This window comes from Silurus aristotelis (genome assembly GCF_946808225.1).
Source record: "Silurus aristotelis genome assembly, chromosome: 5".
Lineage (NCBI taxonomy): Eukaryota > Metazoa > Chordata > Actinopteri > Siluriformes > Siluridae > Silurus > Silurus aristotelis.
In genome coordinates this window covers 22,107,469-22,128,870 of record NC_139578.1, presented here as the reverse complement: position 1 = coordinate 22,128,870, position 21,402 = coordinate 22,107,469, and the positions used below count along the sequence as shown (strand labels likewise).

Here is a 21,402-nt window from a genome sequence, read left to right as displayed (position 1 = left end):
AGCATTTGCCATAGGTAACATCTTCAAGATTAACGTAATGAATATTAAAGATTTGTTTATTCAAATGCATTTCACTGTATCACTACGACTCTACCATATATGGCAATGTTAAATGATTTACGTTCGACTTCCTATAAAGAGGATTGGAAAGTGGTGTTAGATGAATTCTTCTGTACGCCGGAATTTCTGGAATATTCATTTGAATTATTGTCGATTCGGAGTTCATCATGTTGAAAAGGCCGTGTTGTGTAGAGGATGCTATCACCAGCTAGAGGGCTTTTATGATTGAATAGAAGCAAGTTTGATTACAACTAAGAGCCCTTGTTTTTTTTTTCTCTGAGTGCCTAAACTCTTGACCCTTGCTCTCAGTTCTCAAACAGATATTTTTACTTGATTTCTTTGGACTTGAACTTTAAACTACCTAATTCAAATATACAGCCAGGAATGCCACGTTGATATTCACATTCAGTTAGATTTCTCTTGTATTTTAGCCATTTTGTCCACCATAGTATACTATATTTACCATCTGTATTTGGCAGGCGGGTAATAATTACAAGTCTTATTACAAAAACAATTGTAGTGCGGCCACTTACAGATATACACACCGTGGCTATAGTAAATCATCATGTGAAGTGTGTGGAGTTGTAATGTGTGAGTGCAGCACCCTGTGTTAGAGAGGAGCTGGAGTGGACTAAATGAATGGTGAAGTGCTGGAAGGTCACAGTGGTGGAGAAAAGGACAATGCACTCACTAGTCTGCTGATCGGATTGTGGGTTTAAGTCCTTCTCTCTTCTCTTATTTTTGTGTTAGGCATACAAGCTCATCATATTGGGACACAGGTTTATAAAACATCTTACATACACACTTTTTAAGAGCATTCATATTAAATTTATACACATACATTCACAGTTCAGTTTAAATATTCCACTCATCCTTCGGTTGCACACTGCTGCTCTCTTTATGGCCCGAAGAAAGCCTCAGTCTGCTAGGTTATTAGTTTGCCGTGTGTGTGTGTGTGTGTGTGTGTGTGTGTGTGTGTGTGTGTGTGTGCACGCATGCTTACGAAGGTCAGCTGTAAGTCCTTTTATCAAAGACCCAGTTTGGGGTAATTGCGCTTCAATAAACAAAATAAATATTTCTGTCTGTCTGAAACACTGAAAGGTACATTGCTTGTTACTTCTCATCTCTCTTGCTCATGTCCTTTCTGTCTTTCTCTCTCATTCTCTCACTCACTCACTCACTCTCAGTATCTCTATAACTCTGTCTTTCTGTGTGTCTCATTCATTCAGAATTTTGTCTTTGATCTGATAAAAGTGCAAACGGCCAACAGATTATTTGTCCTTCTCTTTCATTCCCATTTTCTTTTTCATGCCAGTTACATTCCTCCTAATATGGAAAGCTTTTCATTTCATCTGAGCGCACACTGTGTGTATACAGAGAAAAAGCCAAGAAAGGTGACACTAGCTCAGACAGACAGACAGACAGTTTGTGCTCCCTGATATGTATGTTGTTTTGTAGCGCTTAAGGCAAGAGCCAGATTTTTTATGGATTGAATTGCATGTTTGGGATAAGCAGTTTTATATGTTTTTGTGAGCCAGAATTTCATATAAAAGGTTTTATATATATATATATATATATATATATATATATATATATATATATATATATATATATATATATATATATATATATATGAAGTATATGCACTTATTTTAATGGAATGTCATAGCCATAAACATGATTAAACTTTAATCTTTTTTTTTTTTTCTTTATTTAAAATATCGAATTCAGATATATGACATAAAATCTATACAAAATGCCTTTTACCCTTTAAGTGTAATAAAGCTAATACCAGACACTGCACTACTCAATCTCTCTGTCCTTGGCCACTCTTATTCAGCTTTGAATAGTGCCTGAAATAAATAAAAAGGCTTCAGATTTCAACAACCCCCCACCCACTCATCCACCTATGTAAACATCTCTAAGCAATCTTTGTCTCTTATTCCAACCCATTTAGGCATACCCATCTCTAAAACCCTTGGCGTCATGGACAAGGGACCTGTGCCAGCGGGTCGAGCAGTTTGCTCGCTGGGCGGACACAGCACATCCTCCCATTCTCTTCTGGCTCTCAGGCTTCACCTTCCCCACAGGCTTTCTCACAGCAGTACTTCAATCCTCCGCACGGCAGAATAACGTGAGCACAAACAGACGTGTTCATATACAATCGCATTGTGTATATACAATATTCTAGTGTATTATACATGGATATGTTTGTAAATATATTTTCATAGACACATGCACACAAATGTAATGCGCATGTGTGTAGGCAAATGCCAGAAGTCTATTTGGCACCAGTGACTTACGATGCTTATTATTTTCCAAACAATGCCATTAGGAGACATGGCAAGTCAAATTTACTTAACAAGAACTTGAGAGTAGATTTCCAGGAAATGAGTGAAAATGGAGTGTACAAAAAAAACAAACAGCCCAAACAATATGTCTTTAAACACTGACTCAAGTCTATTAGCAACAGTTATAAATAATTGCATGTGTTCTGCAGGTATCTGTGGACACGCTGTCTTGGGAGTTCACTGTCTCTACAGTAGATGACAACAACCTGCTCTTCCCACCTAAAGTAAGTAACTAGTGCTAATCACACTTCATCAGGACTCGCTCGTATTTGCTAGCAAGGGAACTACCTGTTGTTAACGACAGGGCCGGAGGGGGCCCGATTTCGTCTCTATATTTTGCTTGTGTTCTTTCTCATGCTCTCCAGACAGGAATGGGTGATCTGTCTTCATTTTCAGTAAAAATCTACTATCATGGTGGTGTTATAATTGCAACATCTCGTGCTTAAGACTAGAATGTAAGACCTAGTTATGTTAATACGCCCTTGAGACATCTTTCTCTCTGTGTTTCCCAAAGCTTGTTTTTAAAGCTGTTTTATTTTCATTTGTACATCGCAAGAGTAAACATTTTTTCCAGGGTCAGACATGTGGTGGAGACATTTTTCTCAATAGACTCAACTGATAATGCATGTTTACAGGAGTTTTTTTTTCTGTGTAATGGTTTAATGCTACAATGCGAGTAACTGTCTTAACTGTGACACATTTAAGCCCGTTTTTATTTAGCAATTTATTATTTCAGGGTTTCCGTGGGGTCTTAAACAGTCTTAATATAGTCTTCAATTTGCTGTTCTAGGTCTTAAATAATTTTAAACAGGTCTTCATTTTTCCAATTTGTTTGTTTCCATGGTGTTGTAGTTCTTCCTTTCGCTAGTCCAAAAATTATTCACTGTATTGTAACTACAAATGAGACCACCATGCAACAGCCAATAAGCTTCCTGTCATTGGCGTGAATCTCTCTTCGATTGTACCACAGATGTAAAAAGGATTTTATTTTTTAGCTATGGGGAAGTGCAAGTTTAGCAATACTTGGTTTAAAAATTATGAATTTAGGACTTGGTTAAGGTCAGTTGCTAACATGTGTGTGTGTGTGTGTGTGTGTGTGTGTGTGTGTGTGTGTGTGTGTGTGTGTGTGTGTGTGTGTGTGTGTGTGTTTTTGATGTCATAATATTCAATAAAATTTTTATTTGTATAGTGCTTTTAATGAACTTTGTCTCAAAGCAGCTTTACACAGATAATGTGGTGATAAAAATGAAAAAGATGTTCTTTATAAGTGTATGTTTGTCCCTGATGAGTGAGCCGGTGGCGACTGTGGTGAGAAAAAACTCCCCGAGAAACCATGAGAGGAACCAGACTCAAGGGGAAACCCATCCTCATCTGGGTTGCACAGAATGTCCATTAATTACAGATAAATGATGTTGAGGTGCAGTGATGGGGATCAGAAGCAAATCTTCCCAGTAGTCCTGGGTCAGTGTAGGAGACTGTTGACATTAACTACAGTCCAAATCCATTCTCAAAGCTCCCGTTCTTACTCTGGAATTTCATGAAACCACCAAAGGCATTGATGAGAAACCATCCCCACAGAGTGGCCTCGAAGCGAAGACACTATCCAGAGGCAGGCCAGGACGAAGTGGGCAAATCCAAGAAGGGGAGAGGGGCAGGAACAGTGGTCACTAGAACCTCAGGAGCATGTTTTACTCGATCGAGAGAGAGAGAGAGAGAGAGAGAGAGAGAGAGAGAGAGAGAGAGAGAGAGAGAGAGTATAGGGGTGACAGGAAGAGAAGGATATGGATTATTATGTGTCTTTATTGTTGTATGAAAGTCAAGGACACTGTGCACTTGGGGACTCACTATGGCATTTAAAGTAATCAAATTTTATTCTTAATGGTCTTTAAAATGTTTTAAAAACTCTTAGATTGGAGTTTGTAAAACGTACAGGGATCCTGCATTGGCACACTCCAATATTTGCCGTTTTTCATTGTATTAGATTAAATGTTATGACAACAGATTAGCATCTGATAATCGGTTGATGTCTAATCTTATCAATAAAAGGTGACAATGGCCACAGATTTTATTCCCAACAAAGCAGGAGCACGCCAGCTTCAACTTGTTCTTGTTCTTTAAACAACTGGTGAGTTGCATCTGTTTAGTTGGAAAAGAAACCCGCAGGTTTTTTATGGATAGGATTAAACACCTCTGTGCTGATCCATTGCCATCCTGGATGCTAATCCTAATTAGCATGTGTGCAAATCTGTTACCACGCTCAGTATTTACTCAAATTTTTTTCTTTAAAAGACAAGCCTGGGTCTTTTATCGGATTCTGCCTCGGTTGAGTCCCTCAGTCTGTCACTGTTTTCTGTTAGAGCTTTATCTCACCTCTTTACATGCTATACCACTGTTCTGCTTTTTCACATGGAAACAATGTTCCTTTTCTTATTCTATTTTTGAAAGCGCTTTCTGTTTTGCTACACTGTATTTCTATGTACAGTGTCCATTTTTTCAGGCCTTATTAAATACTCTGGGATTTCAGAATTGTTTAGCGTTCTCCAGATTGCTCACTTTTCCACAGTACTGTAATCTTCCTTGAAATCCACATAACGGAAAATGGTCACCTGATCTGCTGCGAGTTTACCCTTTCTGGATGAATCATAGTTACTCAGAACTGAAGGTTTTGTTTCATGTGTGGTGTAAGTCATCTAAGTGCAGCCATTCCGTTATTGTTAAAAGGATGCACAGTAAAATGTATTTTCAAAAAGTCTCTTTTATACTGTTTTACCTTTATTAAGCAGTTTATTTCTTTTGAGAATGAATTACTTTATAACTAATTCTCTTTCAGGTTTCTACATTTCGTTCTGTTTTAAATTTTCTTGCATATTTGGACAAATCTGGTCAAATACTAAAATGTATTTATTATACTTTTGTGTCTTACATTGTCTTATTCATATCAGTTTGGTCATCGAATGTATTTATGTATTGTTCTATTTGGGAGGGTGTGAGACAAATGCAAATCATAATCTTTTTTTTTCTGTGCAAACACTGTTTATGAATCGTTTTCTTGCCTTTTTTTAATTTATTAGATTTACTGAAGTATTTCTGTTTAGGGACACTTTTACTTTAACTTTACTACATTTTGCTAAATCAGTCATCTCTTTTGTATTGATGAGTGAATAAAAACTCGTCGAACACACACAAAGCCACCAGTCAGTGTAGAGCACGCGCTCTGGTTTGAACTTATTTTGGATTGGCGCTTGGTGGTATCTACTTATCACGTACAAACATCAGCATCAGTTCAACGTTTTAAAAGTAGTAAACGATGGAAGAAACTCCTGACTCCAACTTGCCACAACACCTGTGGTTTTATTTGCGTAATTTAGTTAAAAAGAAGGTTTGGGGCTCATTAAATTTGAATAAATATCAGTGTTTGACTTATTAATACATTCTATTAATATATCGGTGTGTTGAGAGTAACATTAGAGAGTCTTTTCACATAGACTGAGTTGATTAAGCAAAGAATATTGTGACTTAAAAGGATAATAGGACATTATAGCCATAATAAACTGTAGTACTTTGGATACTTAAGAACATTTGAAGGCAAATACTTTTGTACTTTTTACTCAAGTGAAGTAATATTTTTCTATTTTTACTGAAGTAGATGTTTTGTGTATTTTGTCCATCACATACAGTATATATATATATATATATATATATATATTAGGGCTGTCAAAATGAACGCGTTAATAACACGTTAACGCAAATTCATTCAAACTGCACTGATTTTGTTAACGCGTGATTCATGCAGCATGCATTTCTGATTGATTATTTTTATTAAAAAGATCAATTAATACATATAAAAGAGATGAAATTAAAACCTTCAACCTGAGTATGGTTTTCTTGATAAACATACATTTGCATTACGCATCCATAGTGGTCCATGCCCATGTTGATTGGAGTATTAAATACTAGAAAAGTATTAATTTAAGAAACATTTAGAACAATTAAAAATGTGCGATTAAGATGCGATTCAATATTTGAATCGATTGACAGCCCATATATATATACTGTATATGAGACTTTATTTTCAATGAATGCAATGTGTTGGCCAACAACACTGTAATAATACTGGGTAGCGTCTCCCTTTGCTCTCAATACAGCGTCAGATCTTCATGCAGTGGATTCCACAAGAGATTAGTAACATTTCTTCGAGATTCTGGTTCATCTTGAAACAACTGCATTATACATTTTTTTCAGGTGGACATTTATTCTGTGAATATCACTTTATACCACTTCCTGTTCTATTGGTTTGGTTGGCAGGGAAGAGCACTGAAGAACATTGAACTCAATGTCGTGTTCATGAAACCAGATTAAGACTGTTTCTGTTGCACAGGGCATTATCATCATTATTATCATATACAGTGAAGAAAATAAGTATTTGAACACCCTGCTATTTTGCAAGTTCTCCCACTTAGAAATCATGGAGGTGTCTGAAATTGTCATCGTAGGTGCATGTCCACTGTGAGAGACATAATCTAAAAAAAAAATTCAGAAATCACAATATATGATTTTTAAACTATTTATTTGCATGATACAGCTTCAAATAAGTATTTGAACACCTGTCTATCAGCTAGAATTCTGACCCTTAAAGACCTGTTAGTCTGCCTTTAAAATGTCCACCTCCACTACATTTATTATCCTAAATTAGATGCACCTGTTTGAGGTTGTAAGCTGCATAAAGACACCTGTCCACCCCATACAATCAGTAAGAATCCAACTACTAACATGGCCAAGACCAAAGAGCTGTCCAAAGACACTAGAGACAAAATTGTACACCTCCACAAGGCTGGAAAGGGCTACGGGGAAATTGCCAAGCAGCTTGGTGAAAAAAGGTCCACTGTTGGAGCAATCATTAGAAAATGGAAGAAGCTAAACATGACTGTCAATCTCCCTCGGACTGGGGCTCCATGCAAGATCTCACCGCGTGGGGTCTCAATGATCTTAAGGAAGGTGAGAAATCAGCCTAGAACTACACAGGAAGAGCTGGTCAATGACCTGAAAAGAGCTGGGACCACCGTTTCCAAGGTTACTGTTGGTAATACACTAAGACGTCATGGTTTGAAATCATGCATGGCACGGAAGGTTCCCCTGCTTAAACCAGCACATGTCCAGGCACGTCTTAAGTTTGCCAATGACCATTTGGATGATCCAGAGGAGTCATGGGAGAAAGTCATGTGGTCAGATGAGACCAAAATAGAACTTTTGGGTCATAATTCCACTAAACGTGTTTGGAGGAAGAAGAATGATGAGTACCATCCCAAGAACACCATCCCTACTGTGAAGCATGGGGGTGGTAGCATCATGCTTTGGGGGTGTTTTTCTGCACATGGGACAGGGCGACTGCACTGTATTAAGGAGAGGATGACCGGAGCCATGTATTGCGAGATTTTGGGGAACAACCTCCTTCCCTCAGTTAGAGCATTGAAGATGGGTCGAGGCTGGGTATTCCAACAAGACAATGACCCGAAGCACACAGCCAGGATAACCAAGGAGTTACTCTGTAAGAAGCATATCAAGGTTCTGGCGTGGCCTAGCCAGTCTCCAGACCTAAACCCAATAGAGAATCTTTGGAGGGAGCTCAAACTCTGTGTTTCTCAGCGACAGGCCAGAAAACTGACTGATCTAGAGAAGATCTGTGTGGAGGAGTGGGCCAAAATCCCTCCTGCAGTGTGTGCAAACCTGGTGAAAAACTACAGGAAACGTTTGACCTCTGTAATTGCAAACAAAGGCTACTGTACCAAATATTAACATTGACTTTCTCAGGTGTTCAAATACTTATTTGCAGCTGTATCATACAAATAAATAGTTAAAAAATCATACATTGTGATTTCTGGATTTTTTTTTTTAGATTATGTCTCTCACAGTGGACATGCACCTACGATGACAATTTCAGACCCCTCCATGATTTCTAAGTGGGAGAACTTGCAAAATAGCAGGGTGTTTAAATACTTATTTTCCTCACTGTATATCATTAGAAGGGCAAATTGTGACCATGAAAGGAGACACATGGATGCCAAAAATACTGAACCAGGATGTTGTATATTATCAATTAAGTGACTCTGGGGTGTAAAAGGCAAAGCTATAAACTGAGACAACTCAGACACATTCCTCATTTTTATTTATTTATTTAGCAAACGTATGTGGTTATCTAGCTTTTATGCACATTGGTTCAACTACAGTTTTTTCATGATTAAGAATAAGATGAAACGTTGACAATATTTTTTTTCCTTTTAATATGACGGTACAGAAAAAGAGTTTCTCGCTTGCATAGTTTCCGTCTTAGTTGTCTTCTGGTTGCACCTCCAACTACGTAATGCTCAGGACATGGCAGAAATATTGGACTCAAGCAGAGCTCTAAGATCATTCTGCCATGTTAACATCATTGTTAGGGACAAATCGCCTATTACTTGTTTTTCTTCCACCCAGTGTGACTTCCAGCAACTGGAATTTAAAACAGTCTCTGCGGTTGTGTGTGCAACATTATTAAAATGTCCAGTGACCTCTAGCAAAGACGTGTCCACATGTCAGATGTCATAGCAGTTTAATAACAGCTAGACATTTCTTTTTGAACATATTTCCTTATTCCTTTACGTGGGGTTTTTTGTGGCTGTCAGGGAATATCTGGAGGGAAGCACTGTAGAAAAAAACCCTGCTTGTGGACAAACACAATCCTTCACAAATAAATGTAATATATGCTCAAACTAAATAAAATAAATAGCCTGACTGGCTTATATGTAAATATATTATAATAATCAATTTAATAGTCAATTTGAACATAAAATAAAAAAAAAATATTGCAGTATTTGCACCACAACAATGATGGAACTGTAATGAGCGGACATTCGGTGCCACCCGGATGAGGATGGGTTCCCTTTAGAGTCGGGTTCCTCCCAAAGATTCTTCCTTATACCATCTAAGGGAGTTTTTCCTTGCCACAGTTGACGCTGGCTTGCTTAAAAAGATATAGAATAACTTTCACTTTCTTTAATACAACTTAATAACCTCTTTATCTTTATAAAGCTGCTTTGGGACAATGTTCATTGTTAAAAGCACTCTAAAAATAAAAAAAGATATTTTATATTGAGTTGATCAACAGTACTTCAAATAATGTGTTTGACAAATACATTAGCATTAAATCTTACAATATTATTGCAAACTTATATATTATATGCAATGTTAATTTGTTCCTCTTTAGTAAATGCCTGGTCAGGATTGTAGTGATTTCATTTGATTTTGGAAACCAAACTAAATGTACTAAAATAAAAAATAAAAACACTAGTAATAATAATAACAACTGCATGAGTGAGATTAAAAAAAACAAAAACAGTCCAACAAACACCTCGAGTAGATTTTTGAACTTTTCAGTGATGTAACTGTGAAGCTGAGAATTCACACACAGCTGAAAGTCTTGGGTTTTCCCACCTCAGGGGTTTTTTCTGTAGTTTGGGGGCAAAGTGTTCGGGTTTATCATGTAAAAAGAAAAACACCAAACAACGTCTTCTGGTTTAATCAGTTCTCAGAAATAAATCTCTCCAGATCTATCTATACAGATGCACATATGAACATTTCAAACACTGAAACGATTCTGAGAGTGGCACAGAATTAGTTTATTATTAGCCTAAACATTAGCGGTTTTGAATGTTGGCTATAAAACTTGGAGATTATGTCGACATAGATTGTAGACTTCCTCAAAAAATACAAACTGTGCATCTCTCTCTCTCTCTCTCTCTCTCTCTCTCTCTCTCTCTCTCTCTCTCTGTCTCATTTAATTGACACAACTAACAATAGACTGTACCAGAGGAGATAACCACACAGAATTCATACATTCTTAATGTAAGTGTGAGCAGTATGAGTTATATATCATGGGGCTACATACTTTCAAAAGTAGTTCTCCAGTTAAAATTATGAATTTGATATGGAACTTGATTTACTGTATCCAGCTGATTGGACAATTTTATTCGTCTGAATCAAACTCGTGATAATGCGAAGACTGTGCTCTTGATTTAAGCTCTAGGGTTCAAAACAGTGTCAGATAATAAAAATAAGACTCATTTTTAATCACTATTTGCATTAACCCTTTACCAACATCATACTCTCCAAGGCACATTTTCCTTGCTTCCTTTTTAAATTCCTTATTAAATACACTGTTCGACGTATATTCAAGTACAGTGTTGACTTCCATTGTAAAATCTCTTCTTTTTCACAAATGTCATTGTGTTACAGTATTTAAAATTCTGAGTTTATTAGTGTTCGAGGCCTGTGAATCATCTGGGTTTTTTTTGTTTGTTTGTTTAAATCAGCTGAAATATTAAAGCAAAGTCATTTATCAACCCACTTTTTTTTAAAGCCATAATTAGGCAAAATATGATACACAGACGTTTTTGCACAATATAGCACAATTAATTATAATCTAACCAAAAATATTGCTTTATTTTCTAAACTAAATGAGTACAATATGTGTGTCTGTTCCACAGGATGGTGTGTTTATTCGAGGTCTGTATCTTGAAGGAGCTGGTTGGGATAAAAAGAACTCGTGTCTGGTGGAGGCAGAGCCCATGCAGCTCTTTTGCCCCATACCCACCATCCATTTTAAACCAGTGGAGAACCGCAAAAAAAACGCAAAGGGTATACACAGATGATTAAAATAAAATGTATTATATTAATATATAGATTTTATGATTTTTCCTGTTATTGAGCACCTTGCTATATATTTTAAATATAAATGAACAACTGTTTTTGATTGTACAGCTTTGTCCCATAATAATCAATATATAAATAACCTTGACAACAATTTACAGTTTTACAAAACTCTCCTCGGATTTAGCTGCTTGCATCGGCACAGTTGGAAAAGAGCCACAAAGAATGATCAGGGGAAGCTACAGTGTAGTTTAATAGAAGTCTCTCAGCAAGCAGCTCAATAAGAATATCAATACGGAAAAATGTGAAATATGGCTAATCGTCTGTTCCCGTGCCATGTTCATTGCATCTGTATAACGCATTTAATCGTCATTCTTCCCAACATCAAGTATTATATATTCCCAGATTCAGCACAATGAGATGATACGTTACACTAGAACAGCACTTCTGAATAACACACTCAGACTGGCTGTGGTATGACTTGTCAGAACGAAATCATTCACATTTAAATGGTGGCTCTGTACAAATACAGCGGATGAAAACTGATCTATAAGCACAGCATGAGCAATCCACCAGACAGCAGGAAATGATGGAAGGAGGCGGTTCACATAGACAAACTGCCGTTCACAGCATATTTAGGTTTACCAGAAACACATTTCATTTCTTTCACTCAGATTAGTTCACTGCAGGATATTAGGCTTATCTTTAAAAAAAATTCAAAATAAACACTGAAACCAATGTTAAACACAAGCTACAGATAATCAACCAGAATAAGCTGACATACGCTTTGAATATGTTTTTGTGATTTTTGCTGAGTATTTATTGTTTGCTTGCACTTTGTGAATGTAGGTATGTACTCTTGCCCCTGCTACTACTACCCTGTGCGTTCAGGAGGAGCCGGACGACCTTCATTTGTAGTGGCGGTGGATCTCAGATCAGGAGCCGCACCGTATGATCACTGGGTCAAGAGGGGAACGGCGTTACTGATGAGTTTGGACACCTAGAGAAAACACACATAGTACAACAGTACTTTTCTGGGTGTTAGATACATTTATTTAAATAAATCATTGTTCGATATTTTGACAATGTTTTTGTGGGGTCCTTTAATGCATTTCTATAATAAACAAAATGATAAAAATGTGTCAAATTAAACTTGAATTCACAGAGAAGACTCGCAATGATTCATTTATTTATAGATATTTATATGTTGTATATATTTATTTACATTTTTGTTTATTAATTAAATTATTTTTTTATTTTTTTTACACCCAGGATTTATGTGTTGGAAAGTCTTTTGCTATTCAGACTATAGCTACAGAGATGGGGGGGGGGGGGACACTAAAGTTCTCAGGATGGTCTTTAGATTCTACACAGGCTGGAGTGAATTCCTGAAAGAGGGACGAAAACAAGAGGGAGTACAGAAGAAGTGAAACTGAAGAATAGTTCTGAGGAAAGCAAAGAGGGAGAGGCTGTGTGTGAGAGAGCGAGAGAGAGAGAGAGAGAGAGAGAGAGAGAGAGAGAAGATGGGGGCCTCACTTCAAGGCTGTATTCAGACAGCCCTCGTCTGAAAGTGTGAGACTTCCTCAGAACTGTAAGGGGCTCTTTACTGGCCTCCAGGTCTGAGTCAATGTGTACCACTAACTGGTTGTTGGGGCGCTCATAGCAACATGTTGAATTCAAATTTAAATTGGGCCTCCAAGGCACTATTGTAGTTGCTCAGAGTACTCCAGATTTTTTTTTTTTTTTTTTTTTTTAATGGATGGAAAGCGCAGAAGGGAGGGAATGACATCTTTTGATTCCCCCAAATAGGGAATGAAGTCTCCTGGGATTATTCATTACAGTTGTTGAATGTTCCCACCTCTGATCCATCCGGGCCACACAAAGAATATCAAAAGGAGTGTGGTGTGAGGTGACCAAAGGAAGGTTTCTTTTTTTTTTCTGTCTTCAGCCCTATTCTAAAAGGCTTACCCAGTCCTATAACCATATACATAATACCAAGTCGATGTAATAATAGAATAATTATCAGTGAAATGTGGGTGATTTGTTTTATTATTATTGGCTTTTGGTTTAAAATCGGTCCATATGCCAGACTTCTATCGTGGCTACAGTTCATCTGAATGGCCATGACAGCAGATCAGTCCTAAATCAGTGAGGAGAAAGACGCCAAAACCCCAAAGTGCTTTGCGTGTCGTTGAGGGTAATTCCAGGCGCCCGGGAAAGAATGGAGCAATCCTGGAATTTTTGGGAAGTGCGTGTGCGCGTGTGCGCGCGTGTCCCCTTGAGAAGAAGAGAGGCGGGGCAGTGCAATACTCGTCCACCGAAAATAACCTGCATGGGAGAGGCAGAGAGAGAGAGAGAGAGAGAGAGAGTGAGCAGGGGATCTACACTGAAACATCAAGACGACGGGCAAACAAACGCGGAATTGAGAACTGCGCAATCCTGCAGCTGAGCTCCGCGTTGTGCGCCCCGGGAGCGCGCAGGAAACCAGAGCGTCATGTCTGATACTCCTCATAGGACCTGCATGCGGGACGCGGCTTCCCTCCACCGTGCCATGACCACGGATTTCTTCCATCCACAAATGAAGGCGCACTTCTGGGTTTTTTTTTTACAGAGAAGACATTGCAGTTCCTTAATGTCGGGTGCATCATGATGATGATGATGATGGGGATGATGATGATTTTGGGGCCTTTTCATTTTTGGAAAAGACTAGAAGGTTTTGGTCGCCGTGTCACTGATGTTTGTGCATGGCCACGTTCACATCACCGATCACAGCTGCTTCGTGGTAGAAGTGTGCGTCTGTGCATGCATGCGTGTGTGTGTGTGTGTGTACAGAGAGAGTTTAGGTGAATAGCACCAGTGCAGGTTATTTGCATTTGGGAATTGTGACTTTGAAGCCGCTGAGGATTTGTGCTGCGTGTCAGCGCGAGGAGAAACTGCGCAGTTGCATTTCGCTCTTTGAAGGATTTATTTATTTATTTATTTAATTTTTAATTTTTTTTGTACCAAAACCCAAGAAACCGCCTCCCATCTCGAACCTTCGCACGTTTGCAGGTAAGAGCGAACACTTTCTGTTTTAGAAAGAAAAGCGCGTGGATGTGCAGCTCGGTATTATTACCCACAGGCGTTTTCAGGGTTCGGCGCGTGACGTAACTCGGCGCGCGCGCGCTAAACACGCAGCAGATTTATTTTTATTTATTTTTTTTCCTTCGACATTTAATATGAAAGAAAAAGAAGATGAAGATGAAGCGCGTGGATTGAACACCGCGGCGTCCCTTCCCGTTGTTTTCGCTCGGCGTGCGTGTGTGTGTGTGTGTGTGTGCGCGCGTTCATGGCGTGTACACTGTCGGTAATAATGAAGCCCACGAGACCGTGGCGCGGTTAAAATAATAATAATAAATCAAATAGACGTTCAGTCTGATAAAAAGTTCAGGCAGTAATATGGAAACTGATGAGCTCATGCTTGACTGGTGTGTACAGGAAGCGAGTGGGAGTTGCGTTACGTTGCAGTTTCTCGGAGCGCGCGAGAAAAGCGGAGTCTCCCCGCGCTCACGCGCCTCCCAGAGCCACCCGTGATCTCGCGCTCGTCTGCGTTCTAGTGGAGTAGAGAACTAAAGCACTGCTCCATTCATTACAGGAGACTCGAGCTGTGACTCAGGCCTGCTCAAGATCCTCACACAGGGGTCGACTTTCTTCCCCGAAATGTCATGTGGCGAGTTCGCCGATTTTCCAGGAAGGACATTTGAATGTATATATATTTTTTTTCTGATCTGTGTTCTCTCTCTCTCTCTCTCTCTCTCTCTCTCTCTCTCTCTCCTCTTTGTACGTCACCGCCCCCTTTTATTTTTCTTTGCTATTTCCTGTTAGCACCTCAAGGGGGCGCTGCACCACACCACCAAACTCTAACTTACTTTACGATCACTTCTTAATGACCTCTGTCCATCCCGCTCATTTTATCCTTGCAAATCTCAAACTTTAGGGTGACTAGAACCCCTTTACGGTGACTAGAATCTCTTAATGAATACCTCTGTCTATCCACTTTATTGCCCCAACTCTCAAACGTTAGGAAGATCAGAACCCTTTTATAATAATAAGTCCTTTATGATGACTGGAACTCCCTTACAATGACTAGAACCCCTTTACGGTGAATGGAACAGTTTTATAATGACTAGAACTTCTCTATGATGACTAGAACCCCTTTATAATCACCTCGGTCTATCCTGCTTACTTTACAGAGGCAACTCAAACTTTACGATGACTAAAACTCTTTAACGCTTACTAGAACCCCTTTACGGTTACCGGAACTCTTGTACGATGACTAGAACCCTTTTATAATTCCTAGAACCCAGTTCATGATGACTGGAATCTCTTCAGTGAAGGCTGATACTACCTAAATGACTATTGAATGACATTATTGCATTATAAAAGGTCACTTGAGAAGAACTGCAGATTTTTTTTTTCAGAACAGTGGCTTCACTCGGGTGTTAAAAAAAACTCGCGTTTAAGAATTCAGATTAAAACTCACTCCGGATTCTCTGTGCTTTTTTACTTCAACGTTACATTTAGTTATTTAGCAAATGACGGCGCTGGATTGTGTCTGCGCAGACGCTACATGCTCACGATTTAGTTTAATGAGTACCGTTGTAACTGAAACTGAACAGTAACAAACCCAACAATCCTCATGCTCTAAAGTCAGTAATGCCTGTGGAAATAGAATCACTTTAATCACTTTTTCACATTGTACTCTTTATGATCTTAATGCACGTGGGAGTGTTTTACTGCCTGTATAACAAAGTGATTTGCACTCTGTTTGTAAGACAAAGAGGAAAAATCTCACCTTTTAAGATCACTCTCACTTTGTGATGGTGAGTGCCGTTCACATGAACAGCACACACACACACACACACACACGCGCGCACACACACACACACAGTGTCACTGTGGGAAGAGAGAGAATACATAAATAGAGCATCAAATAACAATTCACACTGAAATAAAACCCTCTGGTTAAACCACACCTGCTACATCACCACTCACCTTTCTGAACATGTGACAGTAGCCTGAGCTTTATAACAGTATAAGCAGGACCTAAAATTCACTTGGGTTCAAACATAAATCTTTAGAAGAATGTCAATTATATGCCACACACTTTTATTCACTAGATGAGAATATGTTTATCGGTCCAGTGCACCTTGATCCATGTCAGATTTTTTCAAAACTATATTCCTGATCAGGACATTAAAACTAGTATTGGAGAAGTAAATATTTTTAGGTTATATTTAGTGGAAATGTTCAGGCTTGGGTTTATTAATGATCAACAGCAGCCACTAGGTGGTGCCACTTGCCTGTGCAAAGAACAATTTTTATCTTTTTTTTTTTTTTATACATACAACGTGTTTGCATCATTTAGAATGAGGTTTTTTTGAAGAAAATTTATTTTTTATATGATCTGTTTTAATGCGCAATATAAGTCGACTTGGATAAAATTTAAAATGTAAACTATTTGTAGTTACGAGATAAAAGATCATAAAATAAAATGGTTTTTTTGTTATTCAGGCAGCACAACACAAGGTGGCGCACAAGTATAACAGAATCCTGAGATTATCCAATTTTTTAATTAATTTTTTATTTTTAGTAGAAAAGTGTTTGAAACTATTATTCTTTCCACAGCTGTTGGTGGGCTAAAATGGATAAAAAGTGGTTGGCCAATGTGAGAATCGTTCTGGATGAAAACCTCCATCAGACGACATGCATTACAACACTGCGTCCAACCAGCTGGTCAGCCGAAGTCTTCGAAAACTGCACTTGGAGGAAACGTAAGCATGGAAATCACTCAAGAGGGAGTTACACAGGTGCTCTTCAAATCTTACTCCAAATGCTTGAAATTTATGGATGTTTAAACATGTTGCCAGAGCTCTGATAATCATTCCTCAATCCTACATCATTTCTGTTTCTGGTTTACATACCCATACTTCTAGATCGTATGTCAAGATGTTACACAATGGTAGTATTTTTAAGATATCAGCCAGTTCAATCCAGAGTTTGGGTCACTTTCTATGTGGAATTCTGCATGTCTGTGTGAGTTTTTCCTGCGTCCTTCCACCTTCTAGAAACACGCTCATCCTACCTTGAATGTGTGTGTGAATGGATGTGTATATGTGTGTGCTGAGCTGTAATGGACTCGACACCCATCCACGTTGTATTCCCACCTCCGTGTTATTGTTTCCAGGATTGTTTTCAGCCCATGTCCCTGACCAGGACACAGTTCTTATTAACAGTTATTTAATGGATTGTATAAAAGATAAAGATTGAATGGTTTTATTAGTATTCATTAACTTGCAGCATGAGTCAGAATCTGTGCTCACACGCGTTAGCAATTGCAAATTAATTTGCAAGCCAGTCGCATGCATCGTGCAATCAATATGAGACGCTTGCATCAATATTAAAATATGCTAAATCATATCATCTATCAAATTGTATTGCTTTTATGCACAGTATCTTATCGCTCACTCTTGCTGGACAGCTTACACACATCTCCTTTCATTGATGCTTGGGTGGTACTGTGAACGGTACATGGTGTGTAGTTAATATGTGGATAACCGGCTACAGTAAAGTATTACATTTGTGCACGTATTGAAAACAAATGAATCTTTTTGAGTGAAATGTAACATAAGGCTCAACAGGATCAACAGGCTTTTGCTGTTTTATACTTGAAGTGGGAAGAGGTAGCTCTGTGGTTATTATGTTTGAGATCTGATCGAAAGATCTTGAGTTTAAATCCCAGCACTGCCAAAATGCCAACGTTTGGCAATTAAACAAATCCCATAACCTTTACCTGCTCAGATGTGTATAAGAGTTGCATTTGGTAATGGTGTCTGCTAACAGCTGTGTGTTGTTTAATAGTTGTTAGAGCTGCTGCTGCCCCTAGCGGCTCGATTCAGTATTACACTCTCTAGTAAAAGAGGCTTGTGTGCGCTTTAATTTTTTTTGTCATTTTGTTACACAATTAACTGGTCATATATAAAAGGATTGTTGTTGATTCTGCCAACAGTAGTTTCTTGCTGCACATACATCATAAATATTTGAATAACTGTAATGATCATCTGACACTGAAGACACCATGTATATTTATCTTTTCATAATCGTTTCTGCAGTATGGTAGGGATCAGTTGAGGTCACGTCAGGGGAAGGTTGATGTTTTTATTGGAAACGCAGTTTGCTTTCAACAGCAGCTGAGCTATAAAATTTGCAAACTACTCCTTTAATTGTTCTTGACATCAAAGATTTTTTGGCTCAGAATGAAGCCAAGCCAGTAGAGCTGTTTGTGTTGTTTCTACCAGAGCTCAGGTGCATGTTTTAACAAGTCGTTCAGCCCTTTCTACAGGGCGGTGACAGATGATGATGGATAAATAGACTTGTGTCCCTGTTTTGCTCTTTGTGTTGCTGTTAAACTGTAAGTCAGTTGTCACCATCACCTTTTACTCTGCTCTGGTAGATTTAAGGATGCTTTGGGAGCGCTGAAATGTTCTTCACACCATGCACGTGCACGCATTCTCTCGCTCTCCGTATGTGAAAGGAATGACATCATTATCACACGGGGCCGATTATGGCACGTGTGTGTGTCTTAGAGAGCAAGCCAGGGAGCAGAAAGACTCCTTGTTCAGTAGCAGTACTGTATTTAAAGGGAACTGCTCAAAGTTGGATCTGGAAACAAAAACTCTGAAAGAAAGCACTGCATACATAACTGAATGTTCATAAGCATATTTTAAGGAAGTGTGTAAGGTGATGCCACCCCCAGTAGCTGCTTTGTTTCTATACATGAGGTACAGTCAGAGCAAATAAGGCTAAATACACAACAACGAATATATCTGAAATCAAATGTCTCAGGATTTTTTTTTTTCGCTGATTGATGAAGAAATAAACGGTGATGTAAATGTGAATAAGTATGTGGCCCTTAAAATTATGATGCCCTTTATCGCTAGGATAGGCCAATGAGAAAAGTTCAAAATGGTGACTGGTCAGACCAAGTGATGGGGCATGCAGTCATGCCTACGAATTAGCTCATCCTTCAGCCTTGCAGGATGAGATATAAATTCACACTGTGTATTGCGTGTGTATTACAGGAAGGTTGGTGAGGAGAGAATGACATTTTCAGGGTTAGTGTCTATTGAGATTGGATTGGCAGGGCCGTGTGCGCGCGTGATAGAGACAGAAATCGAGTTATAGTCGTGTTTCTGGTAAGTTCCTTGCATCACATCTCTATAAATAGTGATAACCATATCACATCTCTGTAAATAGTGATGTGATGCAAGTCTTCGTGGCAAGGAAGCTTTTTTATAACATTTTACTGGATGCCATCTTCATGCACACACACACACACACACACACACACACACACACGAATTAGAAAGAAGCAAGAGTAAGTAACGATAGAAATCTTGAAAAAGCAAAACATGAAGCAGTTAAAGAGAGAAAGTGAAAGAAAAATCCAGCCTTTTATGTAGAGCTGCCTGATTCGGAATCGTCTGAACTGAGACTGAAAATGCAGGTTAAAAATATTCAGCTGTAGGAGGCCGTGGGCAGAGAAAAGGAGGAGGAACAGGAAGAGAGGCAGAAGAGTACATCCCCTCACACTCCCCCTCACAGCGTGGAGAGAGAACATCACACCACTGAGGGAGGAGAGAGAAAGGAAGGAGGAAGGACAAAAAAGTAGGATGGAGTCATGCAATCGATTCACCTGCTGTGTGTGTGTGTGTGTGTGTGTGTGTGTGTGTGTGTGTGTGTGTGTGTGTGTGTGTGTGTGTGTGTGTGTTTGTGTGTGTGTGTGTGTGAGAGAGAGAGAGAGGAAGAGGGCGTGAAAGGTAGAGAAATCATCATTAGAGAGCCTGGACAGTGCACGACAGGAATGATGAAATCACAAGTCACAGTCTGTTGCTGATGAGAAACAGACTAACTAGGATCCTTTCTGAAGTTTTTGATCAAGAACTCTGTGATCTCACTCTGGATAAGTGTTTCTTCTTAATGGCGTAATGTAAATGAATAAGACGATGGAAGTAATAGGATTATCGCTACTCTGCGGTTTTCAGAAAAGCGTTTTGTAATATTTATTTAGACTAAAAATGGGTCTCATATTTCTAAATACAAAAATGTAATTAAAATTCAATTTGTGATATAAGTCCATCACAGACTGCAGTAGGGTGAATATTAACTGAGATAGCAACACTGGATTTCAGGAGGGGAAAAGGGCTTGGAAATGCAAATAATTTTACTGGTCAAAACGTCCAGCAAATCGAGAGCATGACAGGAGTCTCTGGAACTGTTCTGGAGGGTTGAACACAGGCCTTACAAAAGATAATGCCTCATTTGGTCAATTTACATATGGAAAGAAGATTCCTGCACAATTGTAAAGTACTATAAGCTTACACTGAGAAATGGGGGCTCACTTTCATTATCGTCATCATCCACAAAGTGAATCTCATAACCATCTTTTCATGCCAATGAATGCTGTTCATATCAGTGAGGAAAGAATTGCTCATTACTTTAATCAGGTTTGCTGGCTAATTTACGTTTTTGGTGGAAGACTTTTTACCAGGGCATTGAATATATTTAAATCAGGGCTCTTTTCTGTGTTGATAATGATGTTATGTATTAGACCACGTGCTTTATGACAGTCAGAATGTGATCACAAACTGAATTGATTAATCTTATGTCCTTTCTTATGTCAGTTTCATTATAGATTAAAAAAATAATAAATTCTGAACTATAGTGTGTTTCGAAACTCAATTTCGGTTAAATACAAGCTATTTTATTAAATAAATATGTAGAAATGAAATGAAACGTCTTTTGAACTCAAACAAGAATAGCAAATACAAATTAATTGGCCTTGCTGTTCCAATAGTTTTGAAAGGGCTTGTATAACCTAAAAAAAGTGTCAGGACCGACACTCTTGGTTCTTCGTTTACATGTGTTTTGCAACCACAAGCGGAGGACATGAGTGGAAGCAGGTTTTTAGCAAAGGAGCGACTGGAAGATGAATTGAATCGTTTTGTGTGTTGTTTGTATAGCACACTTTGTGCATGAGCGAAGTCTTCTTTTCTTGGACATGGCTAAATATATAGAGCACAAACGGTCAAGAATATACACACTGTAAGGACAAACGTATTGGGACACCGGGACCATATGTGGTTTTTCCCCAAACTTTTACTTTACTTTTTTTTTTACTTTTTTTTCCCCAAACCCACACTTTAACTCGGAGATCCAAACCTGTTCCAGCATGACAATGCGCCTGTGCACAAAGCATACGCTGACTGCA

The 21,402-nt window shown here is 38.6% G+C and overlaps 2 protein-coding genes across 3 annotated transcripts in view; both read left to right on the top strand.

Annotated features, from left to right (window-relative positions):
• The window catches only part of dnah2 (dynein, axonemal, heavy chain 2), a 149,480-nt gene extending 137,249 nt beyond the window's left edge, over nt 1–12,231 (top strand). Inside the window, exons 85-88 of the mRNA XM_083541395.1 lie at nt 2,018–2,194; nt 2,561–2,635; nt 10,931–11,081; nt 11,943–12,231. Coding sequence (XP_083397521.1) covers nt 2,018–2,194; nt 2,561–2,635; nt 10,931–11,081; nt 11,943–12,097 — 558 coding nt within the window. The 3' untranslated portion in view covers nt 12,098–12,231. The remainder of the gene's footprint in view (nt 1–2,017; nt 2,195–2,560; nt 2,636–10,930; nt 11,082–11,942) is intronic.
• A 1,015-nt stretch (nt 12,232–13,246) lies between these two features.
• kdm6ba (lysine (K)-specific demethylase 6B, a) overlaps nt 13,247–21,402 on the top strand; it is an 81,036-nt gene continuing 72,880 nt past the window's right edge. Inside the window, exons 1-2 of one of the 2 annotated variants that reach the window (XM_083541405.1) lie at nt 13,247–13,864; nt 15,979–16,906. The gene's annotated coding sequence lies outside the window, so the exon portion shown is untranslated. Of the gene's footprint in view, nt 14,145–15,978; nt 16,943–21,402 lie in introns of both variants that reach the window. The other variant, XM_083541404.1, reaches the window with a different exon arrangement.